At 43.5% G+C, this 14,359-nt stretch overlaps 2 protein-coding genes across 19 annotated transcripts in view; one reads left to right on the top strand and one right to left on the bottom strand.

The window, feature by feature from the left end:
• The window catches only part of ATP6V1C2 (ATPase H+ transporting V1 subunit C2), a 62,196-nt gene extending 58,979 nt beyond the window's left edge, over nucleotides 1-3,217 (top strand). For 17 of the 18 annotated variants that reach the window (XM_002758033.7, XM_017964544.4, XM_002758032.7 and 14 more), the window contains one exon: nucleotides 824-3,217. In XM_002758033.7, the coding sequence (XP_002758079.1) occupies nucleotides 824-913 (90 nt within the window). In that variant the 3' untranslated portion in view covers nucleotides 914-3,217. The remainder of the gene's footprint in view (nucleotides 1-823) is intronic. The other variant, XM_035273242.3, reaches the window with a different exon arrangement.
• PDIA6 (protein disulfide isomerase family A member 6) overlaps nucleotides 1,039-14,359 on the bottom strand; it is a 27,962-nt gene continuing 14,641 nt past the window's right edge. The window contains exons 5-13 of the mRNA XM_002758030.7: nucleotides 10,842-10,948; nucleotides 9,035-9,165; nucleotides 7,985-8,099; nucleotides 7,053-7,193; nucleotides 6,242-6,326; nucleotides 6,045-6,117; nucleotides 4,846-5,004; nucleotides 2,571-2,667; nucleotides 1,039-1,966 (exon numbers count right to left, since the gene is read on the bottom strand). Coding sequence (XP_002758076.1) covers nucleotides 1,898-1,966; nucleotides 2,571-2,667; nucleotides 4,846-5,004; nucleotides 6,045-6,117; nucleotides 6,242-6,326; nucleotides 7,053-7,193; nucleotides 7,985-8,099; nucleotides 9,035-9,165; nucleotides 10,842-10,948 — 977 coding nt within the window. The 3' untranslated portion in view covers nucleotides 1,039-1,897. The remainder of the gene's footprint in view (nucleotides 1,967-2,570; nucleotides 2,668-4,845; nucleotides 5,005-6,044; nucleotides 6,118-6,241; nucleotides 6,327-7,052; nucleotides 7,194-7,984; nucleotides 8,100-9,034; nucleotides 9,166-10,841; nucleotides 10,949-14,359) is intronic.

The following is a 14,359-nucleotide window of genomic DNA, read 5'->3' as shown; positions in this document are numbered from 1 at the left end:
CATTTCTGTATTAAGGTCAGTGTCTTATTGTAGAAAGGGAGATACTTTCAAAACACTGGTATCTGGCCAGGCACAGTTGCTCATGCCTGTAATTCCAGCACTTCACTTTCGGAGGCCAAGGTGGGTGGATCACCTGAGGTCGGGCGTTCAAGATCAGCCTGACCAACATGGAGAAACTGTCTCTACTAAGAATACAAAATTAGCCAGGTGTGCTGGCACATGCCTGTAATCCCAGCTACTCGGGAGGCCGAGGCAGGAGAATCGCTTGAACCTGGGAGGCAGAGGTTGCAGTGAGCTGAGGTAGCCCCACTGCACTCTAGCCTGGGTAATGAGTGAAACTTTGTCTCAAGCCCCTACCCCCTGCCTGCAAAAAAACTGGTATCTGCCCATAGTCCCAGCACTTTGGGAGGCAGGAGGATCACTTGAGGTCAACGGTTTGGGACCAGCCTAGCCAACATGGTGAGACCCTATCTCTACTAAAAAAAATTAGTAGTATCATATGCCTGTAATCCAAGCTACTTGGAGTCTGAGGTAGGAAAACTGCTTGAACCCAGGAGATGTAGGTTGCAGTGAGCTGAGATCATGCCACGGCATTCCAACCTGGAGAGACTCTGTCTCAAGGGAAAAAAACGGTAGTTGCCAGCCTGTTACGAACATCTACATGTCATACACCCCTTGCACAGCAAGGGCTGGGCTGGAGCGGGTGGGCCACAGCTATGCAGAGCAGAATACAGTCAGTGCCTGGAGAACTTCCTCAAAAATCAAACGGTAAGACAGGAAACTAGTTTATGCACCTAGAACACTGCCATGTCTTCTTTTCTAGGCATCTGTGGAGATCCCGGGACTGCAACTCAGTAATCAAGACTATTTTCCTTATGTCTACTTCCATATCGACCTTAGTCTTCTTGACTAGAAAGGCCAGCTGGCACCTGTCTCATGTTCGTGCAGACTGTTACAGCCACCTCTTTCCTTTAGCCAGAGAATGCCTCACATGTCTTATAGAACTAAGATTTTTTTCAGAGAAATTGCTCACAAAAGTTAGTGACAGTTGTATTTATTTTTTTTTTAAGTTACAATAAAATGCTCTCAAGTCCTTTGAATGTTCTAACAAATTCAAAATTTCATTTTTCTGAATGTTTTACATAAATGATATACCTATAAATTGGTAACCTGCTGCTGTATTTCACGTCTTAATGGCTATTTTAAGGTTCATAACAACATAGAAAGCCTTGAACTGTATAACCAGCTAGATTCCCTAGTAATGATAATCACTAGAGATGGCCCAAAGACAGAACAGTGGGCAGGAAATTGCAGTTCTCACTGGGCCCAGGTTCCACGCTGTGGTAGGCATCGATGGCACCATCTGAACCAAAGGTCTTGTTTTTTGTTTAAAAAAGTTGATGGGGAGGAAAGACATCAGTGTATCACTTCAAAATAGTAATTTACTGCTAACCATCTCTTAATTTAGCCTATGGATACTAATTTCATACATTTATTGGCATTGTCCAAAATATTTTATTCTTTAATGGAAAAAGCCATTAATAATCAAATGAAGGAATCACATTAAAAAACCTACACATAAGAAACAGCCTCCAAGAACATTCAAGCAGCAGTCAGAGAGAGGAAAAATGTTTCGACAGCCGAGTACTCTTCAAAATATTGTGTGACAGAATACGATACAATTCACCGGCTATAACAATTCATAGAATTTTTCAATGTTTTCTTGGGATGCAAAAGTTCACTGTTGCAGTGTTTTCAAATGACCAATCAAGTACTACTTCTTGGTTTAAAAGGCCACTGGTAGAGTCATCTGATTGTAGAGAATGTTCCTTCACTGCTGGAAAAAAACCGCTGGCTCCCAAGAAAAGAAAATGGTCTGAAGCCTCTGCTGAGGCTCTCACAACTCATCTTTCCCTAAGTCATCGAGCTCCACATCACTGAGGTCAATGTCATCCTCCACGGGAAGCTGGGAGACAGAAATCCATGGTTAGATCTGCAGAAGGGGACACCCTGGAAGGCCAACATCTCATTTTACAGAAGAGCAACTCTCTAGACCTACTCCTCTTACAAACCAGGTTCTCCTCCGGCTGGCTCCTGCCTTGACCTTCGTACCTATGATTATGTGGATAGAAAAGCTAAGAACTTGGATAAAACATTGCAACAGCATCACTCACCACTTTAACACTGAAAGCCATTGAACTTGTACTTTTGAGGAGGGTGGGACACAACAGTACAGAAATAAGTGCTAGTTTCAAAGCTATAATTTTGCATTTTTCTAAGATAAAGTAAATGAATTCCAGGTTAAATGGTTGCTTTGAGGGTAATAACCGGGAAAGCAACCTTACTGCTGAAATGTATCTTGGCTGTCTGTCAAGAATATCAAATGCCATGCAGCACTTAAACTTGTGATAAGGAAGATGAAGGGTCCTCAGAGAAGAACCTCTTAAAAGGCCCACGGGTACACCAAAGGGGAGGTCTGATGGAAAGGACTTGACTCCAGGTGCAGAGATGCACAGGCTCGAGAGTAAACCAGGGCTGCTGCCCGCACAGCCTCTCTCCCACGCACTCACCTCGCCATCCCTGCCATCCCAAGGCTCTTTCTCAACGATGCTAGGGAAAGCCCCGCCTCCTACAGGTGCCGTGGAGCCACGCCCAAAAGAGAGCTCCCTTAGGGAAAAATAACCAGAATACACACACATTTACAATGGACTGCTGGTGCAGAACAAACATTTAAAAATAACAGCCTGCCTACTCTGTTTATGTAGAGGCATTTCTTGCCTCTTGCACAGCTTGAGAACAACATCTTTTGAATCATGGACAACATTACAGCCAGATTAAACATCCCGACTAAGCCCTCTGCATCAGATAAAGTCAGTTGCTACCAACAAGTTTTTAAAAACAGCAGAGTAAGGCTGGGAGCGGTGGCTCACGCCAGTAATCCCAGCACTTTGGGAGGCCGAGGTGGGTGAATCACGAGGTCGAGAGATCGAGACCATCCTGGCCAACATGGTGAAACCCAGTCTCTACTAAAAATACAAAAATTAGCTGGGCGCGGTGGTATGCACCTGTAGTCCCAGCTATTTGGGAGGTTGAGGCAGGAGAGTTGCCTGAACCCAGGAGGCAGAGGTTGCAGTGAGCCGAGATTGTAGCACTGCACTCCAGTCTGCTGACAGAGACTCCATCTCAAAAATAAATAAAAAGCGTATTTGCTGAAAAATGAATTAAGTACATAAATAATTATCAAAGTTGATCTAGAACATGTGCTGCCTGTGAGTTTCTTCTAAGACTGCTGTGAACCTGTACAGAGTGAGTGCGTCAGCAGTGAGACGATGGTTCCAGCGGGCTGGGAGGGAGCAGTTTGCGTATGTGCGTTAACATCAGTAATTGAAAACACCAGAGCTGGTATAATGTGGCTGTTGGGAAACCAAAGCTAGAAATACTGTAGGCACAAATATTTAGAGTGCACCAAACAACTCAGAATAATGGAGCTAGACTAACAATCTAACGTGCTGGCACCAGTGGGCTAAAATAAGCAAGCCTAGTATTAGAAAAAAATATTAGATATATTTAATAATTCTGATTTCATGATTTAATAAATCACTACTCTGTGACAATCAGAAACTTAAGCAGTCCACAAACTTCTTTTTCCCTTCTGAGACCAAGTTGTGCTCCGTTGCCCAAGGTGGAGTGCCAGTGGCGTCACTTCAACCTCCTGGGTTCAAGTGATTCTTGTGCCTCAGCCTCTCTAGTAGCCGGGATTGCAGGCACACGCCACCACCCCTGGCTTATTTTTTATATTTTTAGTAGGGATGAGGTTTTACCATGTTGGCCAGGCTGGTCTCAAACTCCTGGCCTCAAGTGATCCGCTTGCCTCAGCCTCCCAAAGTGTTGGAATTACAGGCATGAGCCACTGTGCCCGACCCCACAAACTTCTTTATGAAAACACCCCCATAATCATATTAACGAACTATGAGAGAAAGCTGAGAGGGAAGGAGCCAGGGTCTGTCCCCAGGCACGAGCTAAAGAAGCTGACCTCACAGGAGTTCTTCCCACTTCACTACCGGAGGCAGAGCTGTGACTGAGGTGCCTGACTCTGGAGCCCCAGTCTCTACACAGCGCGTGCGCGCGCGCACGCACGCACACACACACACACACACACACACACACACTCTTCTGCATCAATTGGAAGACTGGCAGCAAGAACACTGCACACTTTCACACACTATTCTTCGTATCCATTATTCATCATAAGCCCCTGAACTGCCTTTTGTGTGCTGAATATCTCTTTTTATACAGCAACTAAGAAATGAACACAGACGACAGCAAAAATGGCAAAGAAAACCTCATTAGGTCAATGCCTTGTAATGCCTAAAAGATGATGAGGTAAGCTGAACAGTAGAGCAGGATGGAGAGCCCTGTACACTGGTTTTAGAGTCTGAGAACCTATCATGTTTGCACTGCTGCAGTAACTTAAGTACACCCATTTTCAAATAAATAACTACATTCCAAAAACAAGTGTCCTGAAATGAAAACCACATTCATGCCTTTAGCCCATGAGACCTTTATGAGAATAAGAAAGAGCCCACGGACAGATGTACGGAAGGGCACACAGAGTGGCCTGAGGGCAGAAATGCATTCTCCTCATCCAGCAAGCAGAGTATTCCATGGAAAAAGAATGAACAGGGAGATAATTTAAAAACTCTAATTCATAAACAATTCTCTGGAATTAGTCTGCATTTGAAATTCCATTTATTCCATTTATTATATTTATATATACCTGGTTTCAAATAAAAATCCATGACAGAACCAAAGAGATGAAACAAACAACGTAAGAAAACAAATTACCTGAGAAATTCATTAATGCCTTGCTCACTGAAGGAGCCTTTTAGCAGCGCAAATTTCATCTTGCGTGCATTGATGGCGGCCATGGCAGGGTACCCAAACCCTCCAATCCCCAGTGCGGTCTCAAGTTCAGACTGGGCTCCAGCTTCTGTCCACAGCCACCTAGAAAACCAGACTGGTGTTTAGGGCAAATATGTCTTTTAAATTGCTTACAATCCAACTAGAAGAACTTAGAGAACAAAAGATCATGCTTCAGATATTTCATGGAATGAGAAATAAATAAAAAACAAAAAGTGAGTTTCTACATGGATTTTCCCTTTTTACCTAAAATGCCACCAATATCATTTGGGTTATTAATCATGCTCCTGTGTTCTGCAGGCATCTAATAAACATTTGCTGAACTAATGGAGGAGGAGCAAGGTCACGGAGAGAGGGACAGCAGGGGGCGCTAAGTATGTGGGGAAAGCAATAGATACTGAAGAAGCAAAAAGATAAATAGGAAGGAGAAAGACTGTTTTGAAAATGTGCCTAGATCCAGTCCTTGCTCAGGTAAGGAAACATGCTTCTATTTCATCTTTCTCATCCAGCCTTCAAGCTCATATTGGAATTCAGCTGCACTACTCATTGTGTGTGTGCTTGCTAATTGGGGACCCCAATCACCATTGAAAACAGGATTCCTATGAGAAAAATGCACTGTGCTGGCAGCCCTGCATCCTTCTTTTCCTCCCAGTGATATTTTCATATCCTGAATAAATACATATAGCAGAGCAGGCTGGGTACGGTGGCTCATACCTGTAATCCCAGGACTTTGGGAGGTGGAGGCAGGTGAATCACTAGAGGTCAGGAGTTTTGAGACCAGCCTAGCCAACATGGTGACATCCAATGTCTACTAAAAATACAAAAATGAGCTGGGTGTGGTGGCGGGGGCCTGTAATCCCAGCTACTTGGGAGGCTGAGGCAGGAGAATTAATTGAACCCAGGAGGTGGAGGCTGTAGTAAGCTGAGACTGCACCACTGCATTCCAGCCTGGGCAACAGAGTGAGACTCCGTGTCAAAAAACCAACCAACCAACCAACCAACCAACCAACCAACCAACACCACAGAGCAGAGGAAACACAGCCTACAGCAACACAAGCGAATCACTCTCAGGAAGCTCCATTCCCTGTTCAGATGACCCTGAGAAAATAAGCTCCGTAACTTACCCCCACATTTTCTTTTTGTATTTGTCTGCCAACTTCAGAAGAACTTCCAGATAAGAATTTCTACCTGCAGCTCCTAATTTAAACAAAGGTTTTTAAAGGTAAAGATAAAGGAGTCCATAAAATTAACCTATTTAGGAAGTATTCTGAGAGCCTTTAGCATAGAACAGCTAAGGGGAAATCGTTTCTGTCTGTCTTACCAGTATCAAGGATATGGGGCAGCACAGCCACAACACACAGCTGGTGCTCCTCACACGTCCTCTTGGCAATGTCCTCGTTGATAATCTGTGGGACCCAGAAGACAAGGGATGGTCAGGAGTCTGCATGATACAACACCCAAAGGCAAGCTGGCAAACAAGAACTTCACAGTTGCTTTCATGAAAAAGACAGATTTCTCCCATGACTACTTCCTTGTATGGGAATACCCAGAGGCACGTTCTGTAAGAGGAGATTTCTGATTCTTAAGCCTGCGGAACCTGTGGTGGTGGTGAGGGAATAGCACACATACATGTCTCTGAAATCACAATGCCTGGACACAGCCTGGCTCTGCCACTTACTTGTTTAAATAAATTACACTTACATGTATTATATGTTTATACAAACTTGAGGCCCTGTGCCTCGATTTCCCCATATGTAAAATGGAGATAAAAACACTACCTCTCAGTGTTCATGTGAGAATTAAAATTTAAAAACCTACGTAAGAACACCAGAACAGTGCCGGTAACATGATGAGGTACTCAGTAAATGTGCGATTTTGAGAATGATAAGCAAGAGTGATTGAACACACTTAAGAAGCTTGTATTTCTGTTCATGGTATAATTATTCTAATGCTAAAAGTTATGAAAAGCAATATATCAGATTTTTTTCCCCATTTCTAAGTATATACACCACTTTAAAGAGTATTTTTAACAAGAAGGAAAGGGCAGAACATGGACAGTGTCACGACTGCTTTAACCTTCTTCACTAGCAGCTGAAAAGCTTCCTGCACTACAAGCAGTTGAAGCGGTTTACCTCAAGCAGCTCAGGAGGTGGGGCGTTATCAGAAAACAAATCAAGGGCCCGGGACACTATGTCAGATCTTGTCCGCCCACCGTCATAATCCACAGGAGACTCGCCTTTCTGAAATATCTTGATTGTAGGAAATCCTCTAATCTATTAAAAAAAAAAATCAGAGGACAAAATCCAATTAACATTTAACACAAAATAACAACCTTTACGGTTTCTAAAACCTCCTTACAGGTAATTCTTTTTAGGTGGAGTCTCACTCTGTGGGAGACCCCAGCTGGAGTGCAGTGGCATGATCTCAGCTCACTGCAACCTTTGCCTCCTGGGTTCAAGTGAGTCCCCTACCTCAGCCTCCCGAGCAGCTGGGACTACAGGCGCATACCACCACATCCGGCTAATATCTATATTTTGTTGGCCAGGCTGGTCTTAAACTCCCGCCTCCACCTCCCAAAGTGCTGAGATTACAGGCATGAGCCACCACTCCTGGCCTTTATAATTTAATGTAACAAAACTGTTCCCCAGACTGCATGGATTTCAAAGGAATGACTCACAGAAGTCAATGATCAATCAGGGAGATTTAACAGTCTGACTGTGAAGTTTAGCCCAATCATATTCAAGCCCTGGCATATAATTAACACAAAGTATCTATTCTAGAACAAATGGAGCACTTACAACAGCCATATGAGCAACCTGAATAAGCCTGAGCAAGCTGAAACCTCATTTTAAGTACATAGTAGAAGCAGTGTGACATTAAGGGAAAGAAATCGACAGTCCTGAGTTTCAGACTGTTAGTTATGACAACAGAGTGACTTTAACTTTTCATTCACGAAATGGCTTAAACATCTCCCTTCCTATCTCATAGGGACGCCTGGAGTACTGGAAGAAGTAAAGAAATACCACGTATTTCACAATGAAATGAGCCTTATAAATATACTCACCCCATACCGGGAGGCTAGAACCTGATTGACTGTAGCGTCCACAGCTGCCAGTTTCACTTTTCCTTTTGTTTGCTCTTTTACTTCTGAAGCTGCAGCAGCCCACTCTGGCTCTAGGCTATAGAAAAATACTGGTTTTGTTTTTTTGAGACACAGTCCCTCTCTGTTGCCCAGGCTGGAGTGGAGTGGTGCAATCATGGCTCCCTGCAGCCTCAACCTCCTGGGCTCAAGAGATCTTCCCATCTCAGCCTCCCAAGTAGCTGGGACTACAGGTGTGTGCCACCATCCACTGTTAATTGTTATATTTTTTAGTAGGGATAGGATTTCCCCATGTTGCCCAGGCTGGTCTCGAACTCCTGGCCTCAAGTGATTCACCTCACCAGGACAAATACTTGCATTTAAACTTGCAGCCCCAACTTTTTTTTTTTTTTTTTTTTGGAGACAAAGTCTCATTCTGTCATCCAGGATGGAGTGCAGTGGTGTGATCTCAGCTCACTATAGCCTCTGCCTCCCGCACTCAAGAGATTCTTGTAAATCTCCTAAGTAGCTGGGACTACAGGGGCACATCACCACACCCTGCTAATTTTTTTTGTATTTTTAGTAGAGACAGGGCTTTGCTATGTTGCCCAGGCTGGTCTCAAACTCCTGGCCTCAAATGATCCACTTGCTTTGGCCTCCCAAAAGTGCTAAGATTACAGGTGTGAGCCACAACGCCCAGCCTATACTTTTAACTGATCTGTGCATTTCTGCCCAATCCCCAGTTATGTCACACCTAGAGAACATTTTGTGTGTAGCTTTACCAAAAATCCAATGCTACCCTTCATATGCACTTCCCATCCGTAAGCCTGGACATGAGCCAGTCCCTTAATCTTTGGCAATACGAGAGCAGAAGCTCTTGGCACTAATGTCAAGTTTAATACTCACTTAGAGTCAGAGTTTTTCTGAAAGAGATCTTAGTGATGATCTATTATCTAGTTCAGCTCTTTCAAAATAAGCTACCAAGTGCACTGTGAACACTGTGACTGAACAGACTACTTAGCAGAAGTCACTTACTTTTTACAGTGTCCACACCAAGGAGCATAGAACTCAACCATCCAAACATCTTCGCTGTCAAGAACGTTCTGGTCAAAGCTGTCGTCAGTCAGCTCAATCACATCCTTCTTACTTGAACTATCACCTCTGCCCTGGCATTTATGACATTAAACATCAAACAACAATTTGGCCAAGAAGAACACTTTGCTAATTTTAAATAACAACCTGCTTTTACATCTTAACTAAGTTTCAGAGCTTTTCTTTAGTGAATAAAATAGTGAAAATGGTTGTATTCAAATTGGGTACATTCCTCAGCATTATTATTTTTGCTTGGTAAATACTCTTTTACTTTCAAATAATTACCAATACATTCAGTACAACATTTAACCTGTACCTGAATTCTGTCACCAGCTATTTTTAGAGAAACCTCAACATGGCTCAAAGAACCCCTTAACAGCACTGTTCTAATCAGACTCAAGCACAGCTGCTGCTTCATCCCAGGATGTTATGTTACATCTTTTCATAAAGTCCCTACCAGTCAACAAAGCTAAAAATAACTTTTTTTTTTTGAGACAGAGTCTTGCTCTGTCGCCCATGCTGGAGTGCAGTGACATGATCTCAGCTTACTGCAACCTCCGCCTCCAGGGTTCAAGCAATTCTCCTGACTCATCCTCCCAAGCAGCTGGGACAACAGGTGCGTGCCACCATGCCTGCATAGTTTGTTTTTTTTTTTTTTTTTTTTTTTTAGTAGAGACGGTGTTTCACCATATTGGCCAGGCTGATCTCCTGAGCCCGTGATCCACCCACCTCAGCCTCCCAAAGTGCTGGGATTACAGGGGTGAGCCACTGGGCCCGGCCTAACAATAACATTTAATCCTTTTCTTTTTTTGAGAATGTTCTTCAGTACTAAATCTAAAAACCAGTCAGCATTGCTTTCTGTTGCCAGGCAGGATGCAGGGGGCCAGGCAACTATGCTCATTAAATGTTAAACTATTTTTTTTTCTTTTTTCTTTTAAAAACAAGGTTTCACCATGTTGGTCAGGCTGGTCTTGAACTCCTGACCTCAGGTGATCCGCCCCCGCCTTGGCCTCCAAAGTGCTTGGATTACAGGTGTGAGCCACCAGGCCCGGCCTAAACTAGCTCTTTATATGGGTTCAGAGCTAGTACATTTACTTTAGGTGAAAGTTTAACTAGTTTAACTTTTGCCTAAAAGTAAATGCCCATTTAATATTTATATATCTTCAATTTTGCACAAGAATATCAGTGTTAAGCTTCACATACAATAGCATCTACAACACCAATCTGCTCATCTCTCTCTCTTCTTCCCTATCCATTTGTGTAGAATTTTCCATGGATTTTGGGCTGATTGCCACAGATACAGGCCAAGAGGTGACCCAAATTTCAACACGGTTCATCAAAGTCTACCTAAAGGAGAACCCATCCATCCCTCCCTACTTTGGACCTACAAGTGCCATGCGATGCCAGCACCTGGCTCCTGGGCCTGGAGCTCTTTCTCCCTGAAGTTCTGTTTTAGCCCAGGGCCCAGGAAGCCTATCTGGGGGCCTGGTACTTGGACTGCAGGTGTGGCAAGATGACCGGGGACTGACTGGCCGTGGCAACAGCAATTCTGAGGAGGCCAAATGAGCAGGCTGGATGGCTGGTTCCCCATGGGATCAGTGGATCCAATCCTCTATTGTTTTTTAATTGAAAGTTCACCACTTTAACATATTTTTAAAAACAGCAAAAAACAACTATTTGTTTTTGCAAGGAATCTACACTCTGGCTTCAAAATTATGACACAATAAAAACTGACATTTTATGGTCTTACTTGTTTTCCAGAACTGTATCCTCCGCTCCGTCCCCCAAGGCGATCCTTCACAAGCTGGCGCAGGGCGCTGAGCGCAGCATCTACAATGGCTTCACCAGTTCTGCCACCTACAGGAGAGAGGAGGTAGGTGGTCCTCAGCCAGGCCTTCCTCAAGTGCCCCATCTGGCCCATCCCAACTGACTGTGTCTTTACTTCACTGTCAGCCTCACCAGGTGTTACACAGTTCTAACAACACGTGTATCTCTCACAAAACACACTTTCTCCCCAGTATGCATTTTGCACTAGACTTAACACTTGAAAAACCAATTCCTCTTCTTTTTTGAGACAGTGTCGCTCTGTTGCCCAGGCTGGGTATGAGCTCAGCTCACTGCAACCTCCACCTCTTGGGTTCAAGTGATTTCCAACTAATTTTTGTATTTTTAGTAGAGATGGGGTTTCATCGTGTTGGCCAGGCTAGTCACAAACTCCTGACCTCAAGTGATCTGCTTGCCTCGACCTCCCAAAGTGCTAGGATTACAGGCATGAGCCACTGTGCCCAGCCTGATTCCTCTTCTTAGGTTTTATGTTGTTAGTGTTAATAAAAACTCCCTGCTCAAATACCATCTCCTAATGAAAATTACTCACAAATGTTAACTGCACATGTACATGGATGAGTAAGAAGCTTAATATCTAGCTGGGAAAGTAGGGAATTTCCTAAATACCAAAATAACTATTTCTATGAGACACTGGATAGAAAAGATGGAGAAAGTAGGTATGAAGTGTCTTTGAAGCCAAGTGACTGGAAACCATTCCAGGCCTCTTTTTTTCTATCTTGCTTGAAACACTGTTAAGCTGAACTTAATCCTAATATAAGTAACAAATCTGCATGAAAACTCAGAGAGGCAAGATGACAATAGTCTTTGGAAGTTCACCAAAAACTTATTTGCTCAAGAGAGTCAGGGGCTATTGACTAACACAAAAGTGCTGAATAACACATATCATGTGCTGTCTTTAGAGTTTAAAGGCAAAACTTCAATAGAATCTCTTTAGAAAGTTTCATCCTTCGGCCGGGTGTGGTGGCTCACACCTGTGATCCCAGTACTTTGGGAGGGCGAAGCAGGTAGAACACTTGAGGTCAAGAGTTCGAGACCATCCTGGCCAACATGGCAAAACCCTGTCTCTACTAAAAATACAAAAAATTAGCTGGGCAGGCCTATAGTCCCAGCTACTCGGGAGGCTGAAGCAGGAGAATCACCTGAACCCAGGAGACTTGGAGGCTGCAGTGAGCTGAGATCACACCACTGCACTCCAGCCTGAGCAACAGAACAAGACTCTGACCAAAAAAATTAATAAATAAAAATAAAATCTTTTTTTTTAGAGTTTTCTCAAACTCCTGTACTCAAGTGATCCTCCTGCCTTGGCCTCCCAAAGTACTGGGATTAGAGATGTAAGGTACAGCCAGGAAGATAAACTTCTGAGAACACATCAGACCTAACATAAAAAAACAAAACTCTCAGCATCTATTCAGATAATCTTGCGCTGCATCATGGGTTGAGCCTACCAAGTATGTCATTTGATAACAGAGAAGGGCAAGGCCTCAACATGAAACAGCCTCTGCTCCTTATCTATGTGGGTTACCTCCAACATCTGAACTAGTACCCCTTCTTCCCCCGTCTTTACCTGGACATATGCCAAATCACAAAGTATACTAGGAAATAAGGGAGGGTTTTCTCACTCTAGGCTAGTGGTTGTCAAACTCTTTACGTGAAGGGCCAGGTGTAAACTTTACAGCATTTTGGGCCATACTGTCTATTGCAACTACTCAGTTCTCTGCGCCACTGCAGAAGCAGCCAGAGACAATATGTAGACAAACAAGTAGGGCTGTGTTCCAATAAACTGATTTATAACAGCAGCAGCAGAGTGAATGCACTAAATATGCACATTTTCACGAGTCAGGAAAACTGTAACAAATTACTCAAGGGCAGAAAAGCAGGTGTTTACTCAAGAAAGAAAAAGGTCCTTCCCTAGAACTTTGGAGCTGGAGCACCTAGCAGAGACAACGTGCCCAAGGCCACTCCTCGTCTTCTTACCCGCCGGCCAGCCTCGAGACTTGCCAACAATTTTTACCAAGAATTTGTCTCATGAGCTTTATGTGTACTATTTCAATTAAGCTTCTGGTACCCTAAAATAGGCTTGCACATCCCCATTTTACACAGAAGCAAGAGACTAAGTACTGTTTAGTTACTGACGCTGGAGTGGGGAGAAGCCAGCAGCCAGGCAGCCAAGTAGGGCTGCTTTCCCAGTTCACACATGACAGATTCTGTACCCCTCACCCCTGCCTTCCCTGCCTTCTATTAGCTGGACCCAGGCAAGTCACCAAGGACAGACAACTCTATTTTACTATGATGCTGATTCTCCCACCCAACTCATGAGACGGTACTGCTCACATAAAGCAAAACCTAAGTTTTGTGATTCATGTTTCATATAACAAAATCTTCAGTGAAAAACTTTACCAAATTAGCCACAATTTCAGCTTCAAACACATTATGCCTGATACTTTTACTAGTACCAGGGATCTGGCCCAATCCAGTGACTCTGATTATCTTAAATATAATAATCTATTTGTGGTATCTTAAATTAAATAACAGGACAATTCTCTAAGAGTGTGATGCCTGTGATCCCAGACCAGGGAGGCTAAAGTAGGAGGATCGACTGAGCCTAGGAGTTGGAGTCCAGGCTGGGCAACATAGCCAGACTCTGTCTCTTAAAAAAAAAAGAAAAGCAAAAAGAAAGAATAGTGTGGGTGAAAAAAAAACATTTAGTCTCAGGAGTTTGAACCTGAATTCTATCTTTAGTTGCCTCAGTGACTTACAGCAGATACTCACAATGTACTTATCTACAAAACACAGTTTGTGGTATCCATTTATTAGTAACAGTTTAGGAGACTAAGACTTTTTTTTTTTTTGAGACGGAGTTTCACTCTTGTTACCCAGGCTGGAGTGCAATGGCACGATCTCGGCTCACCGCAACCTCCACCTTCTGGGTTCAGGCAATTCTCCTACCTCAGCCTCCTGAGTAGCTGGGACTATAGGCACGCACCACCATGCCTAGCTAATTTTTTCTATTTTTAGTAGAGATGGGGTTTCACCATGTTGACCAGGATGGTCTCGATCTCTTGACCTCGTGATCCACCCGCCTCGGCCTCCCAAAGTGCTGGGATTACAGGCGTGAGCCACCACGCCCGGCGAGACTAAGACTCTTAAATGACAGTCTCCTTTTTCATGGTGATATGCTGGACCCTTCTCCTACGTAAAGGGAAGACAGATTAGAGCAAGAACATACATATAGATCTTTATTAAATACAAGTGACTGTAATGAGAAAGACAAGAGGGTAGCACAGAAACGTTATTCTATCATTGCTAACGTAGCACTGACCTAAGCATATAAATGATAACACAAACTATATAACATACATTTAATCTTCAGAATGACTCGGAGGGTGAAGGAATCACTGTATATAGCATTTATAGATAATTGAG

Source organism: Callithrix jacchus, chromosome 14, assembly GCF_049354715.1.
Source record: "Callithrix jacchus isolate 240 chromosome 14, calJac240_pri, whole genome shotgun sequence".
NCBI lineage: Eukaryota > Metazoa > Chordata > Mammalia > Primates > Cebidae > Callithrix > Callithrix jacchus.
The sequence above is the reverse complement of the archived record's forward strand: the minus strand, read 5'-3'. Positions and strand labels throughout refer to the sequence as shown.